Source organism: Atractosteus spatula, chromosome 11 (genome assembly GCF_055471065.1).
Source record: "Atractosteus spatula isolate fAtrSpa1 chromosome 11, fAtrSpa1.hap1, whole genome shotgun sequence".
NCBI lineage: Eukaryota > Metazoa > Chordata > Actinopteri > Semionotiformes > Lepisosteidae > Atractosteus > Atractosteus spatula.
The window spans coordinates 50,017,375-50,042,171 of NC_142716.1; the positions used below are offsets into that span (position 1 = coordinate 50,017,375).

A 24,797-nucleotide genomic window follows, 5' to 3' on the forward strand; every position below is an offset into this window, starting at 1 on the left:
ACAGCACACTGCACTGACACACACAGACACGCAACCCTATTGACACTACACATTACATTGACAAAACCCTGTCAACACTACACACTGCACTGACACACAACCCTATTGACACTACACACTGCACTGACACACAGACACACAACCCTGTTAACAGAGCACACTGCACTGACACACAACCCTGCTAACACAGCACACTGCACTGACACACACAGACACGCAACCCTATTGACACTACACATTGCATTGACACACACACAACCCTATTAACAGCACACTGCACTGACACACACAGGCACACAGCCCTGTGAACATGGTCTTGGTGTAATTGGTAGGCTGTTACGAATAATGAAGTTCAAGTAGGGCCCTGCGTCAGCATGCAGTCAGCTGTGGAGCCTTCCTCAGATTCTCTTTTCACCTGGAATAAACCTTGACTCGTTCCGCTTATTAATCATTTTTAGTATTCTTTGGATTTCTAACGCGTTTTGCATCCCGTATTAAGTACTTTACAGAAATCCATCAGGCCCTCGGGATGCCTTCAGTGCTCCTACTACGCGTAGCACCCATGCCTCGTCTGTGCCCAATATTGTTAAAGTTACTGTTTAACTTTGTCTTTCCTCAGCCTGGGGCCTGGTGTCAGTGTCTGCTTTCGTAAACACCCGGATGAAGTACTCCTACAATACGTCAGCCATTTTGGTTCCCTACTTTTATCGCCGAGACATTCGACTTCATTTTTAAGATATTTTATCCCCCCCACCACCATCTCCGAGAAATAGTAATGTTGGCTTCTTGTACGTGCCGAACAGCATAAACACACTCATGCGAGCCCGCAGCGGCCCCGCCCACCCCGACCCGCAGCGGCTCGGTCCGCCCCGGCCGGGGTTTCACTTCCAGGTGGCGCCGCCTGCGGTCCAGTCACATTTCAACACGAACAGCATCCAGCCTGATAAAAGCGCCTGCGCGCTGCGCCCAGCCTCTCTGGTTCCTGCGCTCGGTGCCACGTTAGTCGCGGCAGACACAAACACAGGCGCGTCTCGGCACGGTTTCCCTGCTGCACACCCGCACGCACGCAAGCCAGCCCCCACACAGGCCCAGGACCCGCCGCTCTGCGTGATCCCCAGCCGGCCCAGCGACACGGACGCCAGGATGCCCGGCCTGCTGCTGCTGCTGCTGCTGTGCGCGCTGGCCGCGGCCGGCACAGCCCACATCGCCCAGGAGGACGACGTGCTGGTGCTGAAGAAGGACAACTTCGAGGAGGCTCTGAAGGCGCACCCCAACATGCTGGTGGAGTTCTGTGAGTACCCCCGGACTGCCTGGGGAGCGAGAGAGGGGAGAGCTCAGCTCGGGGGGGGGGGGAGTCCCCCCCGCCCGTACATGAAGCTACTGCAGCGGCACGGACGGGGGCGACCCGAGTGGCCACCCCACGGTGTCCGGAGGAGAGCTCGGTGTGGGCGCCGGTGGCGGGTCCCGGTACTTAGCGGCCGTGCGGGGTCGCTTGTACTCGCTGTAGCTGTAATCCACGCAAAAACAAAAGCAGAGTTCGCTGACGTGGATCAACTTCCTTTTCTCAGCTTGTGAAAGTCTGGCTGTTATGTTGGAGCCGTCACCTCGGGCGCTTATCCAGCCAGTGACTCCCCGAGAGCTACCGGCGCTACAGTGGGCTCCCAGCCGTGGCGAGGCGTGAGTGGGCCGTGCGCGAATGGCCCGCGGCCGTGGCCGGTCGAGGCGTGAGCAGCGGTCCAGCAGGACGCGGTTAGGGAGCGCGTTGACTTGAACTGTCGGCTAATGAGCCGAGACCGACGCTTTGCATGTAACGTCTTGATGTGCGCTGGAGAGGACTGCGCTGTGCGCACGGACGGCTCTGCGGTTTCCTACCCGGGAGCTCGACGAAACGGAAAGTTTTTCGGTTTCGACTGCGCGGCTGAAAGGAAACTAAATTTCTCGGGTCTCCCTTCCTCCCGCCGTACCGCTCCATTTTGCGGGGGTCAGGGGGTGCGAGCCACGGTGCTCGCTGATGGAGATGAACTTGGGGGGGGGGAGTTGAGTAACGGCCGGGCTGTCCAGTCCCCGAGCGGCCCGGTCTGGCTCGTCCAATCAGCGGCGGGAGGAGGGCTCTCGGGGGCGGGTGGACCTGGTAGGTTGACGTGTACTTGAGAGACCAGGACCAGCAGCTTTAACCCAAATCTCGGCAGAAGTCCAGGAAAAGCCCACCTTTCTGGGTTTCTGCATAAAACCCATCTTCACTTTGCAAGCTGGCTCTACACGGGGCCTTTTGAGGGATGATATGCTCGTCCATGAGAACATTTAACTTGTGCCCTCATGAGATAAATGTTTCATGAAGCTAGTCCTTCAGTCTTAAATGTGGCTGAAGCATCATTTGTTTTCACCAGCTCAATGTCTGTTTTGCTTTATTATCTAGAGGAATTGTACAGCTCAAACATGGCAGGAGTGTGAGAGTCTGGGGCTGTCAGGTGGGGCAGTAGGCCGTGGTTTTATAAAGTCACCTGTTGTAGCCCGGCCAGTACAAAGGCTACAGGTCGTGCCGGCTGTATGACACTCTGCGCTTGAACCACCACCACCGGCAGCAGCAGCTGGGCGGTGCTGTGTGAGAGCGAGGAAGAGAGGCACTCTGGGCTCTTCTGAAGCACAGCGGCCTCTTCCTCGCCATCCGTAGGGGCCGTGCCGGAGCGCGCATCAGCACGCTGAGGGGTGGGAGAAGTCTCGGGCAGCTCGTGGTGGAAGGGCTTGTGAACAGCAGAGCTGCTCTAATGGGGCTCATCTGCCTCGGGCCTGCTTTGGGGTTTTCTGCAAGAAGCCTGTTTGTGGGTGCAGCATGGTAAAAGTGTCCCAGACTCTCGTCTCCACGATGGTCTCACGCTGCGGGAGCCCAGTCTGATGAGCCTGGGTGACCCCAGCATCACTGGGGTTCAGGATAAGGGGGCAGGTTACCTATAGGGGTCACAATGTGCATCTTCCAGTAATTGTGACTGAGGGGCTGCTTCTATGAAGGTTATCGCAGTGCTGAGTCGCTACAGGGGAAGGGATTTGCTCAGTAAATCCTGCTGGGTGTTTGAATTGGTGAAGGCTGAAATCGTTGGGCTGTCACATGCTGGGGACTGAGGTCTGAAACCCTTCTCAAACATCTGGCTGTGATGCCCTTCCCCCCCCCCCCCCCCGATGTTGCCTGACCTGTCTCTCTCTTCCAGATGCCCCCTGGTGTGGGCACTGCAAGGCGCTGGCACCAGAGTACGCCAAGGCAGCGGGCATGCTCAAGGCCGCTGACTCGGACATCCGGCTGGCCAAAGTGGATGCCACAGAGGAGACCGAGCTGGCGCAGGAATTTGGAGTGCGGGGCTACCCTACGATCAAGTTCTTCAAGGGGGGAGACAAGAGCTCTCCTAAGGAGTACTCGGGTAAGGCTGGTGGGCGGATTGCCTCGTGCGCGTAGAGCTGGCGGAGGAGGACAGACCTCGTGCAGATTTTGGCTCAGCCCTTCCCGCTCCGACTGCCGGGGTGGCGATGCCAATCAGTCTGTGTATTTGACACTAGAAGCGCTGTACAGAGCGTGGGGTTTGCTGCAGCACCTGTTTGGCTGCTCTGGTGAGAGTGCAGTGGAGTCTGTATTAACTTCCTCTCACCTCGTGTTGAGCAGTTCTCCTGTTCCGCTGCGGTTCCTGGGCCAGAAGCCCCAGCGAGAGGCCTTGTGCTCATACCCCTGAGCGACTGTTCTCCTGGTTCCTGTGCAGGGCTGGCAGCTCCGAGCCCAGTGGGGTCAAGAGCCCTTGCGGCTTGCCAGGGTGGGGCAGCCGGGTATAGCTGAGCTCATGCTGGGCTCTCAGGTTGTAAGAGCGAGGAGAGAGAGCTGGGGTGCTTAAGGGCAGCTGCTTCATGATGCAAATGGCAGCAGGGAGGCTGGTTGGAGCTCTGAAGCTGTTTTTGTAGGCCGTCGCTGTGGTGCTTGCAAATAACATTGAGGTTAAAGGAATAAGGTGTTTTGATCTTGTGGTGGAGCTGCTTGCCCTGACGCGGAAGATGAGCCTGCTGTGCCCCTGGCCATCCTCTCTGTCCCAGGAGGGGGAGGCTGTGGGCAACGCAGGCCAGGAACACGCAAAACAAGGAGCTCACCACAGCACGTCTCCCCCAGTGCGCGTTGCACAAGTCCGGGCTGTGGACGCCTGGCAGGCCTTCAGGGGCCCGGGTGTTTGTGTCTGGGCTGCTCAGAGTAGACGCACGCGGTGCCACGTGCTCCTGCTGCTCCTAGGGGGGGTGGGGAAGAAGGTGCCTCCAGCACCCAGCCAGCCTGAGTTGGGCTGAGGGTTTCGCCTGACCGCAGGCAAGACCGGGCAGTTCCTGCCCGCAGGCCGCTGGTTTCCCAGCAGGCGTGACTGCTCCTGTCCCAGCCTGGTGTTGACGTGAGCTGTGGCGCCGGAGCCGTGGAGTTCTGCGCCCTGAGGGCGGAACTTGGATCCAGTGCAAAAGACGGTGTTAACAGCTGTAAGGAGATGATGGCAGGAGCAAGCAAGGCCCTTGTGCAGATGGGATCGAAGTCTCCAGAGCCCCCGCTGTTCCGCGGCCAACAGTGCTGGCCGGGGATATCTCCCCGTGAGGTCTGACTCGCCCGTCCACGTCAATGCTGTACTTTAACCCCTCCCCCCGCCCCCCCCGTGCAGCTGGCAGGCAGGCTGATGACATCGTGGCCTGGCTGAAGAAACGCACTGGACCTGCGGCCACCACCCTGACCGAGGTCACAGAGGCCGAGACGCTCATCGCGGACAACGAGGTCGTGGTCATCGGCTTCTTCAAGGTGAGGGGAACCGGTGGGGCTCGGGGGGAGTCACCCTTCACTTGTGAGCAGGAGGCTCAGGTGTGACGTGACGGGCTCTGCAGGGGCTGCACTGGGCAGTGCTGTGGATCTGTGACTTCCTGCCACCTCCTCCACTCTCTGGGAGGACACTCTGCTGTTGGGTCTGTGTGACATGTCAGTAGCCAGCAGCAGAGCAGGAAATTAAATCCTCCCTGTCAGTCACTTTAGTGGTAGAAGCAAGTTTGCTTTCACATTAAAAAGTGCAGGTTCACCTTAAACACTCCAGTTGAAGTATTTGAATAATCAGAAACACCTCTGCTGTCAGAGCTGCTTAAATTTGTTTATTTTTAATGAGCCAGTTGGGAATAATTTGGCCTTTCTCTGTTCCAGGATTCCGAGTCGGATGATGCCAAGACATTCCTGAAGGCTGCAGAGGCTGTGGATGACATTCCTTTCGGCATCACCTCCTCGGATGCCCTCTATGCCAAGTTCGAGGTGTCCAAGGACAGCGTGGTCCTGTTTAAGAAGGTGAGAAGTGGGGTCAGGGCCCATCAGCTCTTGCTCTCACTGGCTTGCAGGATCTATTGAACTCGGGGTTAAATCCTAGTTTATTTTGGGGTTATGAGTGGGTGTCCTGCCCGTCTTTCCCCTCCGATAGGTAGGGTCTGTTTGTGGGCAGCAGTCTCCAGCAGGGGGCGATGTCTGCAGCTCGTTCTGACTTGTTGAAACACGTGGCTGTGCGTTCCAGTTAACACTGTTGACCCTAGGACTGGCCTCCCTGCTGGGGATGTTGCTTTCCCCAGGTGAGGTGGCAGTGTGCAGAAATCCTGTTTTGAATATTCAGCCGCGTTGGTCAGGTGAATACCTGAGTTGTTCAGTCTTTGCACTAAACCCTCGTACACAGCACAGCTTCCTTGGGTTCAGACCAAAGTTTCCAGCCTTCTTGTGTTCACTCATGAGAAGGGCACATCCAGTTCTGGTTTTCCTGCCCTATCTCCCGCTCTCCCCGGGAGCTGCCTGCTGAGCTCGGGAAGCACCGCATCAGTCCCACTCTCTGCGCGGTGGGGGTCATGCACTGAGCGCCACGTGGGAGTGGTGGGACAGTGCCCTGCTGGCTAGGGCTCCAGTCCTCCAGGGCACGCTGCGCTAGTTCCTGTGCCCTTCTGGTCAGCGGGCCAGCCTGGCGAGGGCACCCTGCTGGCACTGGTGCTCTGTGCTGTGATTCCTGCCTGAGCTGAGCTGCGAGGTCTGGACCTTGAGGACTGACTTGGCAGTAACCTGAGCACACTGGGCTGCTCGGTTTCCTTCGAGGGCGAGCTTCCAAGGTGAGGGCCCAGTGAGCCACGCAAACCACATGGCCCTCCTTGTCAGATTGGTGAAGGCTATGGAGGGCTTTATGCAGGCTGTCATCCTGTCTGAACGAAGTGCTGCCACTCTGCTCCTACGTCAGCTAGACCTTGTTCTGGAGTGGGGTCTGGCTGTGAGCGAAGAGGCAGGGTGCTTGTCCTTGGCGTGCTGTGATATCGGTGTTCAGAGCTGCGTCTGCTGTGTTGGCAGTTTCCGACGGCAGCGTGTTGCAAGGTGTGTGACTGTGGGCTCAGGCGTTCTTCTCCGGGCTCCTCTCTGGTCAGAGGCTCGGAGCAGCTGCAGGACTCTTGGAGGCTGTCCGAGATTGCTCTGGAGTTGCAACACCAGCCAGAGCTGTCTGGTTTCTGGCATCTCCTCAGTTTGATTTACGTAACTCCTTTCTTCTAGAAGCTTCCAGTTGGCAGCCTTGTGACTGAAGATCACAGCGATCCAAGATTCCAGGATTGCCCGGAATAGGTCGGGGGGGGGGGACATTCGGAAGCTACATTAAGAATGCTGTTACATAATAAGGCTCTGGCAGTGATCAAATAAAACTCACAAGACGGGAACCTCGTAAATCCGGGGCTGGAGTCTGCGATGCCCTGGCCGGTTTAGGGTGGTCGGTTTCTGTTTCCTCATCCCTCAGGAGCGCTGGACACTGAGCATCTCAGGGTGGTGAGAGCGTTGCCCTCCTGAGCCGCAGGTCTGGGGCACGGCCTCTGCGAATCCGCTGGCTAGCCTGGCTGAAGTCTGGCTGGCCTCTCGCAGGCCAGGTGTGGACTGGAGACCGCAGGCTTGATTCTCCGCTCTGCCCTTTTGGAGTTCCCCAGTCGCTGTTTGTAACCTGTTTGCAGCCTGACTGTTGCATGCAGCCATTTTAACTTCAGTCTGAGGAATCTCCCAGGTTTAATCGCGGTTAGTTGAAAACCCCTCTGGGCTCGGGGCAGACCTCTGCAAGGCTGGGTTCGAGTCGGCCGAGTGCTCACACAGAGGGCGCTGTGAACCTTTGACTTCCTGCCGCCCTGCCTCCGGGATTCCTCTCAGCTGCGTCCGCCCTCCTGGCGCAGGGCGATCGATGATCACCTGCCCCCATCTTTATATTTCTGGGTCAGGGTGGAGGGTTGGCACCCGAGGCCCCGGTCTCCTGTGCCGCTGGCCCTGCCCTGCTGCGCCCGCAGTGTTTGTAGACTTGTCACCTTCTGGCTGCCCTGCTCCTCTGCCCTCTTGACACATTCCTGCCCCCTGGCCAGCCCTTCCTCCCTCTTGCCTTCTGTGTCGGCAGTGCTGGAGCGGTGATCGGCACCTCTGTTCTCATTCCTTGGAGCCCTCGCCCCGTGGTGGGGTGTATTTATAAAGTGTGGAGCTCCTGGGGAGAGATCACGGCTGTGACAGAGGTGTGTGTTAGTGTTCACAGTGATGCCATTCTGGGAGAAACTTTTCAGCTGTAATAGATACTCAGCAGTGACTTCCTCTCCTCTGATCGTGGGTTAGTTGGGTTTTGAAGCATTTCCAGGCTGCAAGTTAAAATGACCAATTCTTCTTGCATCCCACATCGAGATCCGGCTCTCAGATTGAGAGTTTGCTTTATCGTGAGTTCTGTCAGGCTGTGAAGAAGAGCCGCTGTATTCACCTGCCCTTGTGTTCCTGTAGTTCGACGAGGGCCGCAACGCCTTCGAGGGTGACGTCACCAAGGAGAGCCTCCTGAGCTTCATCAAGGCCAACCAGCTGCCCATGGTCATCGAGTTCACGGAGCAGGTGAGCCTGCTGCACACCTGGAGCTTGGAGCATGTCGTGCTGCCTGCCTCTGGCCGCTGACCGTGCCAGGAGAAACGCGGCCTTCCTTCAGCATTCCCTAATGGAATAAAATCAGCTTTTAGGCTCTGGGAGTTCATGCTTGGTCTTAACCTCTCCCTCTTATTCCTGCAGACTGCCCCCAAGATCTTCGGAGGGGAGATCAAGTCCCACATCCTGTTGTTTGTCCCTAAAACCGCTTCAGACTTCCAGGACAAGATGGAAAACTTTAAAAAGGCTGCTGGGGACTTCAAGGGCAAGGTGAGGTACTCGGAGCTGGTCTACAGGCTGAAAGGAAATCGGAGCCTTATCTTCAGAGTTCTGCAGGAGCTGCCCTTAGCACAGTGTTTCTCAAACAAGACCGCCTCTACTTTCTCTTCCTCTCCAGATCCTCTTTATCTTCATTGACAGTGATCTGGATGACAACCAGCGCATCCTGGAGTTCTTTGGGCTGAAGAAGGAGGAGTGCCCGGCTATCCGGCTCATCACGCTGGAGGACGAGATGACCAAGTACAAGCCTGAGAGCTCCGAAATCACAGCCGACAACATCAGCGCCTTCTGCACGCGGTTCTTGGAGGGCAAGCTGAAGGTAGCGGTGGCGTGATATCCGGCAGAGCGGAGCTCTCGGACCCTGTGGTCCTGCAGAATTCAAAGCTCTTGTCCAGTGCAGCCAGTTTCCACACTGAATTTACTATTGTGCAGGCCACTGGACTGGAGCGGCCAGACATCTTCAATGTGGTGGAGACTAATAGTTTACTGTTGTCACCCATTGCAGCCTCATCTAATGAGCCAGGACATCCCTGACGACTGGGACAAGAACCCTGTCAAGGTCCTGGTTGGGAAGAACTTCGAGGAAGTTGCTTTTGATCCCAGCAAGAATGTGTTCATCGAATTCTGTGAGTATTACCGTTTGCTTTCCTACGGTCCTGTGGTTCCAGGTTCCTTTGTACATATGCAGCAGTTTTCACTTTTCAGTGTGTTGTCTGAAGTTACTGCAAGAGCTTTAAGGACCCTAGTACCCCACACGGGAGCTTCTCAAGCTGCCAGTGGCACCCTGCATTACTTGGGTCTTTCTGCGCTTGTCCAGGCCTGGGGCCCTGCCCCCCGGTGTTGATGTGGGGGCGCTTGGCTTTGGCCACACCTGTCAGTGTTCTCCGCTGCAGCGAGTGGCAAGCAGCCAGCCTTATTCTGGGAATATCGGCTACCCTTCGCCATCTGACGCAAGGGCACCTGCTGCTGGGCTCTCCATGTGGCCTTGAAGCAGGTTGCTGGAGAACAGAGCCGAGCTGTTTGTCTCGTTCCCGGGTGTGAAGGGCTGCTGTTGAAATTCAGGAGTTGGAAAGGCAGTACAGTGGTTGGTTTCAGCCTTTTTGGATCCTTTGCTTTGGGTTGTAGACCTTGCAGGTGCTCGCTCGCTCTGGTGGCCCGAGTATCGCTTCTGGATGTCAGTGGTACAAGGCTCAGGCCCAGCTTGGACTTTCCTACTGTCCTGCTGCCCTGGACTCTGCAGCTCCAGTTGTCATTCAGCTTCTGGCCTCGTATACAAACCCCTGCTGGGTAACTGCAGCACAGCTGCCTGACTTCCAATGCTGAAGAAATGTTTTACAGAGAGCAGAGCAGTCCGGCAGCTGTGTGAAGTTCTGATTGTGACGCTGTCGCGTCTCTTCTGCCCTGCCCCCCTGTCTGACAGATGCCCCCTGGTGTGGGCACTGCAAGCAGTTGGCGCCCATCTGGGACAAGCTGGGCGAGAAGTACAAGGACAGCGACAGCATCGTGGTGGCCAAGATGGACTCCACCGCTAACGAGATCGAGGCTGTGAAGGTCCACAGCTTCCCCACCCTCAAGTTCTTCCCCGCCGGCGACGAGCGCAAGGTGAGCGACTTGGAGTGGTGCTGGTCTTCACAGGGCTTTTTTTAACAGCTGTAAAATGGGGTGATGGGTAGAGTGTGGCTATATTTGCGTCCTGTGGAAGCCTGTTCTAAAGCTGGCGCAGGTCATCGCAGGAGTTATGCGAGTCGGCTGATTAAGAGCTGCCCTGTTATTACCCAGACTGGAGCTTGCTAATTTTGGCGGCAAGCGTGTCTTTGTAGAACTTCGTGCAGCAGTAAGGAGTCCATAGAATGATGTTCCAGGCTTGTTTTGGGTTGTTCTGCGTGGTCTTGTGTGCGGTCGCCATTGCCGTGGCTCTGACTGCCCTGCTGCCCTGCAGGTGATCGACTACAATGGCGAGAGGACGCTGGAGGGCTTCGCCCGGTTCCTGGAGAGCGGGGGCAAGGAGGGCGGCGCGCCGGTTGGGGACGACGACGAGGTGAGTGTCGCCTGCGCGGGGGGGAGGAGCATGGCTGCGTGCAGGAGGGGGCAGTCCGGCCTGCCGCCGTCGCACCCTGTTTTTTTTAGAACCAGGGCTTGTTGGGCTGCCTTCCCTTGAAAACGAGCCCAGCATGTGAAGTGGGTTGTCTGCTGGTCTAAGGGAAAAGCTCGTTGATTCTCGTCTGTGTTGCTGACTGCAGGAGTGAGGTCGGGCTCCAGGTTTCTTACACTAGCACCCCTTAATTCTCGCTGTGGGAGACCTCCTGAAGGGCTGCAGCTCGCTCCAGGCCGGGGGGCTGTGCAAACCCAGGGACGTGGGTGTGGGTGTGGGGGCGGGGCCAGGCCTGCTGCAGACCCCTCCCCACTGTGAATGCCACAGGAGCAGCGTTGCCTTTGGTGACCAGCCAAACAAACATAACCCCCCCCTGGCTGACCCTAGAGAAGGTCACCGTGAGGGCAGTGGCCTGCGCGTCTCTGCCTCCCCTCCACCTCCGCACTCCGCTTTCATGCTCTCATTGCAAGTCGGAGGCTTCTGAAGGCCTGTTACCAGTCTGCATTTAACTGTGACTTTGAAATGCTCGTCGTGCAGATTGAGACTGTCCGAGACGTCTCCGTTTGCACGGCTGTGCTCTCCTGCAGGCTGGTCACACCCGAGTCCTGCAGGGGGATTGAGCAGACCGGAGTGGGAACAGCTCTGAGAGCTGGGGCGCTCGTGCTGTTAATGCAACAGCAGGGCTGAGATCAGGAACGGTTGTCAATGAGGCTGCGTGTTGGTGTTGAAGTAGTTGAAACACTCCGGTGGGATTCCCTCCGTGTCCTGGGAGCTGGTCTGCCTCGGGCAGGCTTCATGGCGCCGTTCTTACCTGGGTGTAAAATCTGGCCTGACCCTGTTGTGCTGGAGGAGCCCGAGCTGAGCACTATGCTCGCGCGGGGAAGGGGAGTGGTGTCCAAGCCCTGGCAAGTCCAGAGCAGACTGGCTCAGCCTGTTTCTTAGAAGTCTAATTCTAGAGCCCGGGCAGCGGGTGATCACAGCTGCAGCTGTCCCTGCTGTTTGCCGCCAGCTCCCGGAGGCTCAGCGCACTGCAGACACTCGCAGTGCGCGCAGGAGGGCTTCCCGTCTCCTGCAGAAAGCCAGGGTTTCAATCTGCCCTGTACACGGACACGAGCACGGACTGTACTGGGATAGATAAACTGTCAGAGCCTGCAGGATGGGCCTGCGCGTGCAGGGGTGTGGAGCTCCGGGTCCTCTCCTCCGGCTGACCTGCGCGTGCTCTCTCTCTGCCAGGACCTGGAGGATGCGGATCTCCCCGAGGAGGAGGGAGACGATGACTCTGATGGGGAAGAGGGGGGCCACGACGAGTTGTAGAGGTCCCTGCGAAGCTGCCCCCTCCCCTCCATGTCCTGCGCACACTAACCTTCATATCGATCCGCTCTGACCGCCAGCGCCTGCAGGACACCCCGGCCCAGACGGACGCCCCGCTCTCCGGCTGGGGGCTCAGCACTGACTCGGCACCAGGGCGCTAGGGGGCTGGCGACTCTTCCTCAGTGATTGGAGAAGGACTGTGTGGTTTTTTTACACCCCTCTGTCCCCACACATCTCTGCTGAGGTGTTGAATGATACTGTGTATATATATATTTTAAGGCCGTTGGCACGGTTTTCTTTTCTGGTTTCATACGTTTTCCCAATAGGTGACTAAAACTAACTTTAATTTTTAACTACACTTCATGTGTATCTTTTTTTTTTTTGTTCTTCCTCAGACGCCTTCAGGAAGTCTAGATCTTTTGTTTTAAGCCGCTCTGGTGTTGCCTATGCAGTCTTGTATGGAGGTGGAGCTGCTCGGAGTGTAAAAAGTTGGCTTTTTTGTTCACAGTCGTGAAGACGTTCTCCCCTCCCTCTCTTCCTGCTGAGAGATGACAGGGAGGTTCTCTTCACACCAGGGGGCTGTTTCCTCTTGTAATCATTAACGCCACACTGGTTTCCGTAGGTGAGGGTTCTGTTAGTGAAGTAGCCTTGTTTTGTGGGTGCTTGACTTTTCCTTTGTTTCTCCAGTCCTGTATGCAGTGCTCTCTCAGATCGGTGCAGATCTGAGGGGTCGACACTCCTGACTTCTGGATCGACACATCCCCTTCCCCCCCCCCCAGCGCGTGTTCTGCAGCCCAGCTACTGATTTTTAAGTTCTGATCATTTTTGTTTTGGGGTTCCTTCTTGTTCTTCTGTGTGTGGCCAGGCCCGACTGGGCCGCGGTTCTGCCTGCGTGCCGGCCCAGCAGGCCGCCGGACCCCTGGTCTGCGGTTCTGCTTGGCTCCGCTGCCAGCCTCTGCTTTGTTCTGGGTTTCTCAGTGAAAGAACCGCGAGGGCTGGAGTCCCGCGGAGAGCGACCGCGAGGATGACAGCCCTCCCCCGTCAGGGACAGGTGGCCCGGCCCGAGCAGCCCGACGCCGGAACCAGGGGAGAGCTGTCATCCTCGCGGTCGCTCTTGTCAGAAGAGGGGTTGGGGGTTCGAATGTGATTTGAGGGTGGGAGGGGTGGGGGTTGACTTGGGGGGGGTGTCGGGGTTTGAATTGGTGGTGTTTATAAAGAGGCATTCCATCACGCTGAAGACAGTGAAAGCAACTGGTGGCCAAATAAAGATTTAAAACCAAGACTGGGCTGAGTTTGCTTTTTGCCTTGTGGGGTCGCAGTGACTCAAGACTGGAGTCGCACCAGCTCTTCTGCTCTCTCTCAAGCAGCTGCCACTCTTGCTGCCTCTGCTCCTCTCCTCCAGGGTGGTATTCACAGGTCTTGAACCTGCTCCAGCCCCGCCAGGGAAAAGGTCTGGGTGCTTGGAGCTCGGGGCTGGGGTTGAGGGGACGTCTTGGGCCATGCTGCGGCGCCGTCTTGCCGGGTGCAGCAGCTCCCCAGGAAGTCGCCTAACCCTCCCCTGTCATCGACGAGGCCCGGCGCGTGCAGCAGCCGCACAGATATGGCTCTCTGAGCGTCTCGGGGCCATGGATCGTGGTGCGCTCCTGGAGCGGGCCTCCTGAGCTCTGAGGCGCGAGGGGTCCTACATCATTACTCTGGTAACGAGCAGGTGGGCTGAAGGGCCTCGGAGGGAAGTTGTTTTCCCCACTGCTCGCTGTTTACTTCCCCGAGGATGGTGTGGGTGGAAATGCCTGGATGTCCCGGCACCGTTTCCTCGTGCTGTTGACAAGGAGCTGCTCTGTGCCCGGCGCTGCGTGACCTGTAATGGATCTGCGGTCGGAGTGCTGGAAGGGCACGAGCTGTGGCCAGGCCAGCTCTGGGAGATTGCAGCTGTAAGCGGAGAAGCTGCGGGAGGGAGGGGGCAACGTCCAGTGATCCTGCATGCTGGGTCATTTGATCTATGAGGCGACAGCCCCTAAAATAGCCTCAGCGAGGGTATATAGGGACCCTGCTGCTCCTGCTGTGGGCAGCAGACGAGGGAGAAACTGACTGAAGGAGCCAGAGACGTCATCGTCCACCCAGGGGAAAAATCACACGTCTGGCTTCCAGCTGTAAGAACAGAATTTTGCATTTAACTGGAGGAGTGAGTTTGAAAGTTTTTTTTTTTATATTGAGATACAAGAAAGGGGGATTATTTTTTAGGTCAAGGGCTAGGACAAACCTCTCCAAAGAGATTTGATTATATTAGCACCTGGAGGTCCTGCTTACAGGACACTGAATACTGAGGATCTCCTGTGCGGGTAGGATCCACAGCGCTTTTCCCAGGAAAGAAGACCCCGATCCTACAGGACTGAGCGCTATTCCTGCTTGTCCGGCTGTGTCCAGGATGAAGTACTACTACCAGTGCCCCAGCTCGCAGCACAGCCGCGCTGTCCCTGCGAAGCCCATGCGCACTGTGCGATTCCCCAACGACATCGTGTTCCAGGACCACATCCGGCAGGGAGACCTGGAGCAGATCGGCCGGTTCATTCGTGCCCGGAAAGTCCAGCTGGACACCATCTACCTCTCTGGTGAGTGGGGCGCTGAGGTTGGCTGCACCAGTCCAGCTGCCCCATGCAGCTTAAATATTAAACACTCCTGGGGTCAGTGTGGACCCTGGAGCCTGGAGACGATCACTAAACCCCCATCATAACATGACACACGTGCACAGTGATGCTCAGACCTGCTGTTCCTGGTCTGCTTGATTCAAAAATTAAAAACAGTCTAAAAAAAAAACAAAGGAAGACATTGATCTGGAATCTTTTGCAAACTTGGAGAAAAAAATAAAAATGACAATGATAATTCTTATATAAATAGGAGGGCTTTTCCTCATTAGATATTATAAACACTGTTTTTTAAAGCACAAAACCATTCATTTTAGATTTCCGACCTGCATCAGATGAGTCTAGGTTAAAAGGAAAACTGAATGTGTTCTCTGTCTGAATGAATGTGTTAAGGTCAATGGACCTGCCTGTCTCCACTGTGTCCCACAGGAATGGCAGCGCTGCACGAGGCTGTCCTGTCAGGGAACCTGGAGTGCGTGAAGCTGCTGGTGAAATACGGTGCCGACATCCACCAGCGGGACGAGGAGGGCTGGACCCCGCTGCACATCGCCTGCAGCGACGGGCACCCCCACATCGCCCGGTGAGATAGCGGGGAAGGACAGGCAACACTGTGAGGCCATACGGCGTCAGCTGTCCCAGCAGCCTTTGCAGTGCTGCTGTCTGCAGGCCTGGGCCTGTGCTGTAGATCGAGGCCGAGGTCTTCCTCACACCCCGGAGATCAGTCGCGCTTCTGGGGCTGTGGAGTGAACAGCACAGCTCTGCTGTTTTCTGCAGGGGTCCACTGGGCCAAGGGGCTGTGTCTGACTGTCCATCTGTGCTGTTGGCTTTGAAAGATCCTATTACACTCTTCCCAGAAGCAGGACTGTTGACTAGTAACTTAACACAAGTCCAGGATGGAAAACAGGGAACGACATGTTTGCAAACATGTTGACTGTGTTCTCTGTTACCAGAGATTTTAGCTCAGCCGTGAGTCTGATTCAAAGCCCAAAGGCCAGAGTACTGTGACTGTCGTGCCTGAGCTTTCTGGCAGTAGCAGCACTGTGACGGGGACTCTCGCTGTTGTCTTCCCCAGGTACCTGCTGTCTCTGGGCGCCAGTGTGGAGGCGGTGAATGAGAATGGTGAGAAGCCTGCTGATCTCATTGACCCCGACTGCAAGGAGCTGGTTACAGTCTTCAAGGGGATAGGCGTGGCCTGAACCTTGAGCTGTGATTGGACCTCACTGCTTCTCCTTGGCCTTCTTTCGCCACGGTGATGGAATTGATGGAGCTGCGGAACGTCCTTGCGCTGCCTTCACCCCGCTTCCCTATTGGAGGATTTGCAGGGGGGAGGTGGCCTTCTCCTATTGGTTGCCTCGCAGGGGGGGGAGGCGGGAAACGTACTTTGCTGTGATAGGCTGACTCTCTTGTCTGTCACAGTGTGTGTGACTTGGTTGCTGACTGCAAATGCAAAAGGAAAGAACTGCTTTGTGTCTTTTCCTTAATTCATATTAGAATTTTGAAAGAAATGGATTATGAGTATATTACAGTGATGCTCATGCTGTAGCCAACTGTTTCTATTTGCTCATTGAAGAATTTAATTCTACTGGCTGTGCTAAACACTTTGCCGGACTCAGAACCTCAGCTGTATCGTTCTCCACCCAGAATCCGGAATCAGAACCTCAGCTGTGTCGTTTTCTACCCAGAATCCGGACTTTTGATGCAGCTGTGCTCCTTGATCGCTCAGCCATGGAGATGCTTGTGATGTGAGAATAGGACCGAAGGAATATCTGCTGTGTGCAGCAGGCGCCCCCTACTGGCTCCTTCACGTATTGCTCTCTTCAAGGCCTTTCCCATTACTTTATTAGCACTGCTCCACACACAGACACGTGCCACCCTCTCCTTCTGCAAAGCATTACTGGCAGAGGCTGGCTGGCTTTGTCATCGCCACGGCCAGTGAGTGATTGCACAGCAGCACGCCTGCACTAGCGCACGACAGCGTGACAGCACTCGGCGCTCGATGCACAGCACTGCGCTGCGAGAGGAGGACCTGCAGCCTGTGCAGCACGACGCAGCCTTGGGGAGAAACTTTCAAAGCGGAATAAAGGAAAGTCCTCAAAAGAAGTCTGTGGCTTGCCTGTGGGGCCAACATGGGCCTCTTACAAGAAGCCTTCGCTGGACGATGGGTCATCCTGCCTCGGTGTTAAGTGATGCACGCTGCTCCACAAATCCAGAGCACAGTGCCCTGCACCCCACAGGGACCCCCCACAGGACCCCACCGCCTGCAGCCCTGTGTCCAGCTGCTGCTCTCCGAGGAGCAGTGTGCCTCCACTCCGCCAGACAGAGACTCCTTCCGGGCCTGGATCTGCGTGTTTGGGTGCTGCTGTTGTGCAGCGTTGTGCAGCGTTGTGCTGTTCAGCAGTGATATCTCATGACGATCGTGTTGTTTCTCCATTCCAGCCTGCTGTCCAAGTGAACTGTGTGACATATCCTGAAATTACAAAGGTCCTCTGTCAAAGTCTTAATTTTTATTGAGAACTTCCGTTTAGAAAATAAAGTTGTTTTTTATTACTAGAATTTAAATGTAGCCTATGATTTGTTTGTTTGATTTATATATATATAAATATGTTTTATATAAGTTATTAACTGAAGTTCGGGAGGAATAAAAGCACAGCTACCTAATCACTATCAAAATCAAACTAGATACATAAATACCATCAGACTAGGTACATATACTGAACTCGGACACCTCCCTTCTCACTCCTCTCCAGCCTCCCTCTTCCCCATCTCTGCCCACAGCTGCCCCTGGGGCACTCACTCCGACTGGGGTTCGAGCTCCTCGTCCTGCGGCCAGGAGGCTGCCCATTAACCAAGCAGGTCAAGCCAAACTCTTCTCAAAGAGCTTTCCAAGCACTCACTAAGCATTCAATACCTGGATGTTGTCCCTATTTAAATATATATGTGTTCAAATAGAATTGTTGACACTACACCCTGGACAGCACACCCTTGACAGCCCCCACTGGACACTACACCCTGGACAGCACATTGGGCCCCCACTGGACACTACACCCTGGACAGCACACTGGGCCCCCACTGGACACTACGCCCAGTAGAGGACACCCTGGACGGGGCACACAGACAGTCCGTTGTCCCAGCCAGCATGGCTCCTGGAGGTGGGAAGGAGCCGTAGGCTGGTGTCGAACTCAGGTAGCAGCACCGACATCACGCCACAGTGCCTCTGGCCCGTCGGATCTTCAGGGCTCAATCAAAATCGTTTACTCGATCTTGATTACTTTGCTATACTAGAAAGTCAAAACGGTTTTCTTGAGGTCTTCTTAATCAATTACTTACTGTAGGAAGCCAGCCTTGGAGCTCTGGTGGAGTGCTGCCTTGACAATAATCTCTCCCTCAGCATCAGCAAAACCAAAGAGCTGGTCATCGATTTTAGAAGCAGGGTGGGGACCTGTTCACATCGATGGGATGGCTGGTGTTCCTGGGTACCTTCATCACTAATGATCTAACGTGGTCCCAGCATGTAACTGGAGCTACAAAGAAGGCACAACAGCGCTTTTACTTCCTCAGACAATTGAAAAAAAATTGATCTATCTTCACTTGTCCTTACCACATTTCACAGGTGCGCTATTGAGACTTGTTCACATGTGGGGTTACAGTGTGGTTTGGCAGCGGCTCGTTGTCTGACCGGAAGGTGTCCCAGAGGGTGGTCAAGTCAGCTCAGTCCATCACTGGAGTACAGCTCCCCTTTATTGTGGACATTTTTACAACTCGCTGTCTCGGGAAGGCTGGGATCGTTCAGGACACCCGTCATCCTGGTTTCTCACTGTTCTCCCCGCTGCCCTCAGGTCAGCGTCATAGGAGCAGAAAGGCACAAACTTCCAGATTCAGAGAGAGTTTCTTCCCACAAGCTGTCAGATGAACTCTACTCCTACCACTGACTCACTCAACTCATGTGTTTTAAGTTGTATGTTATTTAACCTGTTGTTGTGGCTGCTGCTGTTCTGTGTTTATGTTTTTGGTGTTTCCTTAATGTCTTTGTATTCTCTGTATTGGAGCACACATGCAAATACGCGTTTCTTTGCACTTGTGCAGATGACAATAAACTGCACTGAAGTTTCCCATCACATTTGTTAACATGTAGTAGGTTCATACTAGATTAATTTATAAAAGTATAAGGTCTAGTATATGTGCTTATAAAAATATGAAATTAATACATTTAAATTAGCGGAGCATAATGTAAAGCTAAAGAGCCAATTGACCCGCTTTAGCCATTTACCGTGTGTAACTCGCGCCCCCTGCCGGCTCCTTCAGGTATCGCTCATTTCAGAGCCTGCCTTTCGAAAAACTTTATTAGCAACTTCCGACACCAACAAGCACCGCCTCCACCCGGCTCTACCGGAAGAGGTTGGTAGGCACTGGCGACGTCACGGCCGGCGGAGGCCTGCATCTGCACTGGAACAACGGGCAGCGAAAGAAAAGGGGGAAGAAAAGGGCTAAAAAGAAGGTAAGTAGGATACTGAAGCTACAGCGATGGTCCCCTGCCGTTTAGTCCCCAATAACAAGGCAGGGTGAGCTGGGCTGCAGAGCAGTGTAAATAAACAATGACTCCGAGCAGCCGCTCCTCCTGACCCGAACAATACCAGGTGCTTCTGATGTGGCAGCCGGCGGGCCGGCAGCTCCTGCCCCCCGGGGCGGCGGCAGCGCTGGAGCCGGTGTCTCCGCCGGCGCAGCCCGGCCGTGGGTCTGCGCACAGACATCTCCCTCCGTCCCGGGTCGGGCTTCTGAGGCGCCTTTCGTTCACGGCTGTCGGCGGACATTTTCTGAGAGGCGTGTGTACGTGTGGTTCGGGGATTGAGAAAACAGGACTTGACCGCCTCCTCGAGGCTGGGGTTCAATTTTAAGGAATGTCCATTAAAAACACAGCAGGTTGCGGACTAAGGGCGCCGATTCATTCCTTTTTAGCCTGCCGCTGTTAAAATAGTTAAACTCCTGTAATGTCGCCACGTTAGGTTTTTCAAACCCTGTTAGTTTCGTTTTCCTGCATTTGTTAAAGGTTTCATTTGCTACGTGTAGACAGTATAAGATGTCGCCATTTTAAAACGTTGCCTTTGAAATGTGCAGTGAAAACGGATAAAACCCACTGTTCTAGTCGGTGCCGGATATACTGTCCGCCAGTAATAACGGTGTCGAGTTTGGAGAGAAAAAAAGATCATCTCGGCATCCTAGGTTATCCTAGTGTTTTCTTTCTTCTTTTTTTTCCAGCATGGAATGAACCTATTACTTGATCCTAGGTTATTTACAAGTCTTCATTAAAGTTAACAAGTACTAGAACCAAGTACTAGTATCCTGACCATGCCTGTCACTGGAGCAAGTAAGAGACCTGGGGAACGGGGTTAAGTTGTCTCATCTGAATTAATAGCTCATTTATGTACCTGAGGTTTGTGGTAGAGATGGAGGTGACTATTGCCATCAGGTGTGCTTCCTAGTAACTGGTTTAGCCAACGCCAGGTGCAAGATACCACCTCATCACTTTGAGTAGTTTTTCATAAATCTGGGTTGGACAAGTAGACGTTTTTGTTTCACTGCTTCACTAATACGCTTTGCACACAGCTGGTAGAACGTGGGGTGGATCATGCCTCTGTGCCACAGGAGTGTAGTTTTGCTCTTTGAATGGGCCCAGTCATTGGTCTGATCACGGTGCTTGGCTCTCTTCACAGGGAGCTTTCAGGACACTCAGCTTCACCCAGGACCCGAGAGAGACACAGGTAGCACAGAGGCGTGAGGAAGAGGAGACGGGGGCGACAGAGAGAGAGAAATGACCAGGTGAGGCTGAGGGAGGGCTCTTGATAGCCCAGGTTCAGCTCCCTCAGTTGAGCAGCAGGATGAGTACACCATTGAGTGGAGCATTTGCAGTCTTTTTCAGATCTGACTTATTGTAATCTTCCTCCTGTTTGTCTTCATTATTTTGTTATTGTTTTTGAGTTTTCTTCCTTGCATTCTTTAGTCAGTGCTGTGTCTGTTTGCAGCTCATCGGCTCCTAGAATTGTTCATAATTACAAGCGGACCTCCAGCCCTCGGTCCCCCACCAGCGCTGGCGAGCTGTTCACGCCGGCGCACGAGGAGAACGTTCGCTTCATCCACGACAGTGAGCTCCAGCATCTTTGGTCTTTCTCCCCCAACAGAATTAGTACTAACTGTGACCGGGGTGTAGGGGTGTAGATTTGTTACTAATCTGTTTTAGCCGAATGGCTGTAAACTGTTGTTGTGTTGGGGTTCTGTGCAGACAGCCACAGCTGAGTTTGGGTGAGCTGTTCTTTTCTATAAATGGGAATAGGAGGCCAGCATCATTTCAGTTAATGGAAAGAGACAATGGTTCTGCAAGTCTGAAACACAACCTATGTTTTTAGTCAGCCGAGGCATTGATTTTAAGTTGCAGATATGAGAGAGTCCTTTTGAGTGTCCAGTACTCCCTCCTGCTGTCCAGTGGAAAGGGGCTGTTTGCCTGGTGTTTTAGAGAGACGGTGTAACCAGTGTAGAGAGGAGCAGACAGTTGAGTACAGGAGGGACTGCGTGTTGGCTGTAGAGGATGACGGTGTACCGACTGTGCAGGCCACGAGCCTTGCTGAGCGCTGTTGCTCTGTCTCTCTTTAGCCTGGCAGTGTGTGCTGAGAGATGTCAAGTCCCCCCAAGGCAGCGAGCGTAACGACCGCGGACCCCAGGAGTATGTCGAGAAGAACCCCAACCCCAACCTGCACTGTGAGTAGGCCGCACCGCCTCAGCGTGTCCTGTGTGCTGTGCCTCTGCACCCCAGCTGCACACAGCCCCAGTGGCTCCTCTCCTCCACTGCATCTACAGCTGCTTCACAGTGAGCACCGCCACAGTTCCCCAAGGAGGGATGCTGCTCCCATTGTGCTGCAGCTTTTGTCCTTAACATATGAGACTGTGGATCAGTCTCTGTTACAAGAGTCCCATGTCATGTTAGGTCTAAAGAAGCAGAGAGGGAGGTGAAGCACTGTTAAATCTTCAGCAGACAAGCATTATCTACATGTTTTATAGCAGGCTTTATCTACAAACATCTTAAGTTATTTTCTCCTATTTCTTGAAATATGTGAAATGTGACATTGGCGCCAGCTGCCGCAGAGTCTCTGACACTTGATGTCTCCTGTGAAGGATGGCTCCAGGGTTGACGTGGCTGCAGTGCTTTCATCTCGGCCCCGCCATGCCTCGCGTTGATTGTAGCCATGGTCCTCTTTACAGCTTTCACACCCGTCGACCTGAGCGACATCAAGAGGCGGAACACACAGGACTCCAAGAAGTCCTAGTGGATGGCGGCTGGGCCGGCCGCTTCCCTTCCTCCTCTGGGGCGTTCTCTTCTGCCGATCTTCTCTGCCAAGCCAGTCAGCGGGTCTGCCGGGCCCAGCCAAGCCCCCGAGGCTTCTGGTCTCCCTTCCTGTCTGACCCACCGCCCGAACTTCCCAGTCACTTCCACCCCGTGAATGAGAGCAAGCCGGCACGCCAGCGCGGTCGCTGTGGTGTGCACCGAATCCCCCGCCCCACCGGACCTCGCTCTTCACTCGCCGGCAGACGCCACCCGCGGTCCCTGCGCCGGGAGACTGCGGTGTGCACTCGGGCTGTCTGTTCCGTCACGGCACGTCCTGTGCGATAATGCCGCGTCTCTGGCCCTTGGTGTGGGCCACGCTTTCCTTTTCCTGCGGCGCCGCTCCGGCTGCGTCCGGCGGACCAGTCGCCCCTCTGCTCTCGTGGCGAGAGAGTCTCGGTGCGGGGGTGAGAAACACGGCCTCTTCCCCCGGCGCTGGAGGAGGAAGAGGGGCAGGCTGGGCAGCTCGCACGTGGACAGAGGGAGAGCAGGAACATGGAGCGCTTCCCTTTTCCAGGTTTGATATCTCTGAGAAACAAAATTTTTTACTCAATTAGCTGTTCTCGAAGAGCATCACTGAGCAGACTGACGAGGGTCCAGACCACAGTGCCACCTGTGCTGAAACGGCAGCGTGGACCTGTCGGCCAAGGGGCAGTGAGGAAGCTCTGACTGGCTCTGTTTCGCACCCAGGAATACAGTGTTAAATGGACATGCATGACCTACGTGAGAGGAGAGCACTTAGGGTTGGCAGTTTTGTTCTTGGTAGTCAAAATTAGGTGAACGATTAAAAGGAGTTGGTTAAATAAGATATTAAAACTCTTGACCTTTTTATCATAAATTATTTCCTTAATTGTGCTGTCCTGTGCTAATTTTACAGAATGGTTTCATTTTTGAGAAAAAATGTCCAATGTCCAAAGTTTTCTTACGATTTGTGGACTTATTTTATAATTTAACAGTCAAGCGGTGCAGCTCTGAGACAGCTGACAAAGAAACGCTGCAGAGGAGCTGGTGGAATTTGTTTTGATAACTCCTGGGGGGAGAAAGTGAAAAGACCCCACTCATCAAAGGGGCAGGAACCACGTTCCCCATGTGTGTGGTTGTGGTTTTATTTATTGGTTCACATCACATGCAGAGCTGTTTCGGATTCGAACAGTAAATATAATTTCATTGTGTAATGGAATAGCCCATTGCCTGAAGCTCTGGAGAAGGCCGCACAGGCTCTCTCTTAAGTCAATAAATTAAAGCTCGTCCTAGTGAACCGAGTAAGAATATAGAACAAATCTGCTTCTGTGTTGTATGGAGTTTCGGTGAAGCATAGTGACGGCAAGACACTGGCTCTTCACTTTGTGCTCTCAAGTCTGACAGCAGGACCCCCTCTCCAGGGATGTGGGTGGATTTCTCAGAAAACACTTTAGCAAGTGGTAGAAATGCAAGATTGTTGGCTTCATTTAAATTGAGTTATTGTATATCCCCATCTTAAGATGTGCTAAGCATTAGTGTGTTCTCACGCTGACCGTTTTACCACTGTGAGATCTCTGTCGATCTTGATGTTCTCTTTCTACATATCTGCAAGTTTGTGCAGGCAGTTTAGCTTGGCGTTTCATTGGCTTTCCGCCCTGCCTTGCTGCAGAAGTCTCCCGCCCCTTCCTCGCTGAAAGGTAAAAGACAAATTGGCTTAAATAAGAAGGGTGGTGTTCAGAGGCCCTGCCAACGCTCATCTTGGGCTGCTTACCGAAGGGTATTGATAGTGGATCAGTTACTGATTCAGGGCTTGCATTGTAAAATGCTCCACCATCCGACATGCATGCTGGAGTCTTTTGCACTTTCAGGCATTCTTGATTTTGCGATTGAGTCAGGCAGACCAGCATGTACCTTTTTTTAAGAATAATATTTAGCCCCCTGTTTCCAAGTAAGTGTTCTTGAGGCATCCAAGATCCTGAAACTGTGTAGGAAAGCTGCCCGTTGCCTCATGTACCAGTGAATCCCTTCCAAGGTCTTCCAAGGGCAGGCTGATGGAGCTCACGGTCCGGGTTCGCCTCTCTCCTCAAGATTGCTGCAGAATAGACTGCCTCTGGAAAAATACAGAAGACCTGTAGGATCTTATTAAAAGAAGGACTGCTGGGAGTGGAAATGCACTGACGATGTTAAGACACGCTTTCGTTGCTCTGTCCCATTTTCCTGGAAAATTAAGCTTTTGGAAAATTGCTTTGAGCCACAGTCAAGAAAAAAGAACTTTACGAACAGCGTACTTCGTAAGGAAAGGATTCAATTCTCATAAGTCTTAATAATCTCCTTGGTGCGGTTTGCAGAGTCTGCGCTGGAGTTCAGTTTGTACTTGAATGACTTGACAGGACCTGGAGAGGTGGTGTGTTTGTGGAGAAGCTAATGTGTTGAGTTCAGTGTCCACTTGGCACGAGAGGGTGGGTGTCCTTGTTTTAAACCATCTTACCCACAGCTTGTCTAACAACGGGGGAGAAAGGAAGTTACACACACACAGATATCAACACGGACTTGCGCTTGTAACTGGGGAAGTACTGTGTAAATAAAGATTTCGTTAGACATGTTCTTTGTTCTTGTGTTTTCTCTTGTCCAGTCTGGTTTTTCTTCCTTGGCAGTAGCTCACGAGCTTTAAGTGGCTGAGCAGTTCCAGGGGCTCTCTGAGGTCTCGGGGAGACAGGTGTGAAAGTTGGGACAACCTCTAGGTCATCCAGATGTGGTGAAGGATTAAGATGGAGTGGAGACGCATCGGTTCCGGTGACCCCAGGCTTCAACCCCAGCATTGCTGTGTCTGACCTCCACACCAGGAGCCTTAAATAACCTGTCCTCAGCTGGAGACCTGTTCTTGGAGATTCTCCTTCAAACGGAGTGGAGCAGCGTGCTGCTGGCTTTCCAGCCCTTCACTAAGCAGACATTCATGCATCAGGCTGTGTGAAATCGAATTAACGTACCTGCAGTTTCTCTGCTGTAATTACAAAGATGGCTGCAGCCCCCCGCTGCGCCTGTATACTGAGGTGTGGGCTTGCAGAAGTACAGATAGGGGAACTGCAGTGGATTCTTCAAAGGGAGAAATAATATTTTGGGTACTCCCTGACTGCTGTTTTTGTCTGTTAATGGGTGGTGGTGGGAGAGGGGGCAGAATTTTTCTTTCTGAGCATTAATTATTCCAAAACTCGG

General features: G+C 54.0%; 3 protein-coding genes across 4 annotated transcripts; all 3 read left to right on the top strand.

Moving 5' to 3' along the window:
* Positions 1 to 918: 918 nt before the first annotated feature.
* On the top strand, positions 919 to 12,892 carry p4hb (prolyl 4-hydroxylase, beta polypeptide). The gene is made up of 11 exons (XM_088927103.1): positions 919 to 1,291; positions 3,204 to 3,410; positions 4,668 to 4,801; positions 5,192 to 5,329; positions 7,799 to 7,903; positions 8,075 to 8,200; positions 8,328 to 8,528; positions 8,715 to 8,835; positions 9,630 to 9,811; positions 10,149 to 10,247; positions 11,535 to 12,892. Exons 1-11 carry the CDS (start codon positions 1,144 to 1,146, stop codon positions 11,613 to 11,615), a joined length of 1,542 nt encoding a protein of 513 aa, XP_088783229.1. The 5' UTR covers positions 919 to 1,143; the 3' UTR covers positions 11,616 to 12,892.
* A 774-nt stretch (positions 12,893 to 13,666) lies between these two features.
* On the top strand, positions 13,667 to 16,807 carry ppp1r27b (protein phosphatase 1, regulatory subunit 27b). The gene is made up of 3 exons (XM_088926575.1): positions 13,667 to 14,221; positions 14,684 to 14,834; positions 15,327 to 16,807. The coding sequence occupies exons 1-3, from the start codon at positions 14,038 to 14,040 to the stop codon at positions 15,448 to 15,450; spliced, it is 459 nt and encodes a 152-aa protein (XP_088782701.1). The 5' UTR covers positions 13,667 to 14,037; the 3' UTR covers positions 15,451 to 16,807.
* Positions 16,808 to 18,633: 1,826 nt separating this feature from the next.
* On the top strand, positions 18,634 to 24,186 carry mcrip1 (MAPK regulated corepressor interacting protein 1). 2 transcript variants are annotated; one of them, XM_088927470.1, is made up of 6 exons: positions 18,683 to 18,749; positions 19,508 to 19,616; positions 19,963 to 20,068; positions 20,272 to 20,390; positions 20,897 to 21,001; positions 21,503 to 24,186. In XM_088927470.1, the coding sequence occupies exons 3-6, from the start codon at positions 20,061 to 20,063 to the stop codon at positions 21,565 to 21,567; spliced, it is 297 nt and encodes a 98-aa protein (XP_088783596.1). In that variant the 5' UTR covers positions 18,683 to 18,749; positions 19,508 to 19,616; positions 19,963 to 20,060; the 3' UTR covers positions 21,568 to 24,186. The 2 variants fall into 2 exon arrangements, with proteins under 2 accessions (XP_088783595.1, XP_088783596.1); XM_088927469.1 differs by lacking the exon at positions 19,508 to 19,616 and having other exon boundaries at positions 18,634 to 18,749.
* The last annotated feature ends 611 nt before the right edge of the window (positions 24,187 to 24,797 follow it).

Bases quoted from the DNA above. Each gene is read 5' to 3' on its own strand.
- p4hb (XM_088927103.1), top strand. From the start codon at position 1,144: ATGCCCGGCCTGCTGCTGCTGCTGCTGCTGTGCGCGCTGGCCGCGGCC. The intron at 4,802-5,191 runs GTGAGGGGAACC...TCTCTGTTCCAG, and splicing joins TGGTCATCGGCTTCTTCAAG to GATTCCGAGTCGGATGATGC. The intron at 7,904-8,074 runs GTGAGCCTGCTG...TTATTCCTGCAG, and splicing joins TCATCGAGTTCACGGAGCAG to ACTGCCCCCAAGATCTTCGG.
- ppp1r27b (XM_088926575.1), top strand. From the start codon at position 14,038: ATGAAGTACTACTACCAGTGCCCCAGCTCGCAGCACAGCCGCGCTGTC. The intron at 14,222-14,683 runs GTGAGTGGGGCG...TGTGTCCCACAG, and splicing joins GGACACCATCTACCTCTCTG to GAATGGCAGCGCTGCACGAG. The intron at 14,835-15,326 runs GTGAGATAGCGG...TGTCTTCCCCAG, and splicing joins GGGCACCCCCACATCGCCCG to GTACCTGCTGTCTCTGGGCG.
- mcrip1 (XM_088927469.1), top strand. The intron at 20,391-20,896 runs GTGAGCTCCAGC...GTCTCTCTTTAG, and splicing joins CGTTCGCTTCATCCACGACA to CCTGGCAGTGTGTGCTGAGA. The intron at 21,002-21,502 runs GTGAGTAGGCCG...TCCTCTTTACAG, and splicing joins CCCCAACCCCAACCTGCACT to CTTTCACACCCGTCGACCTG.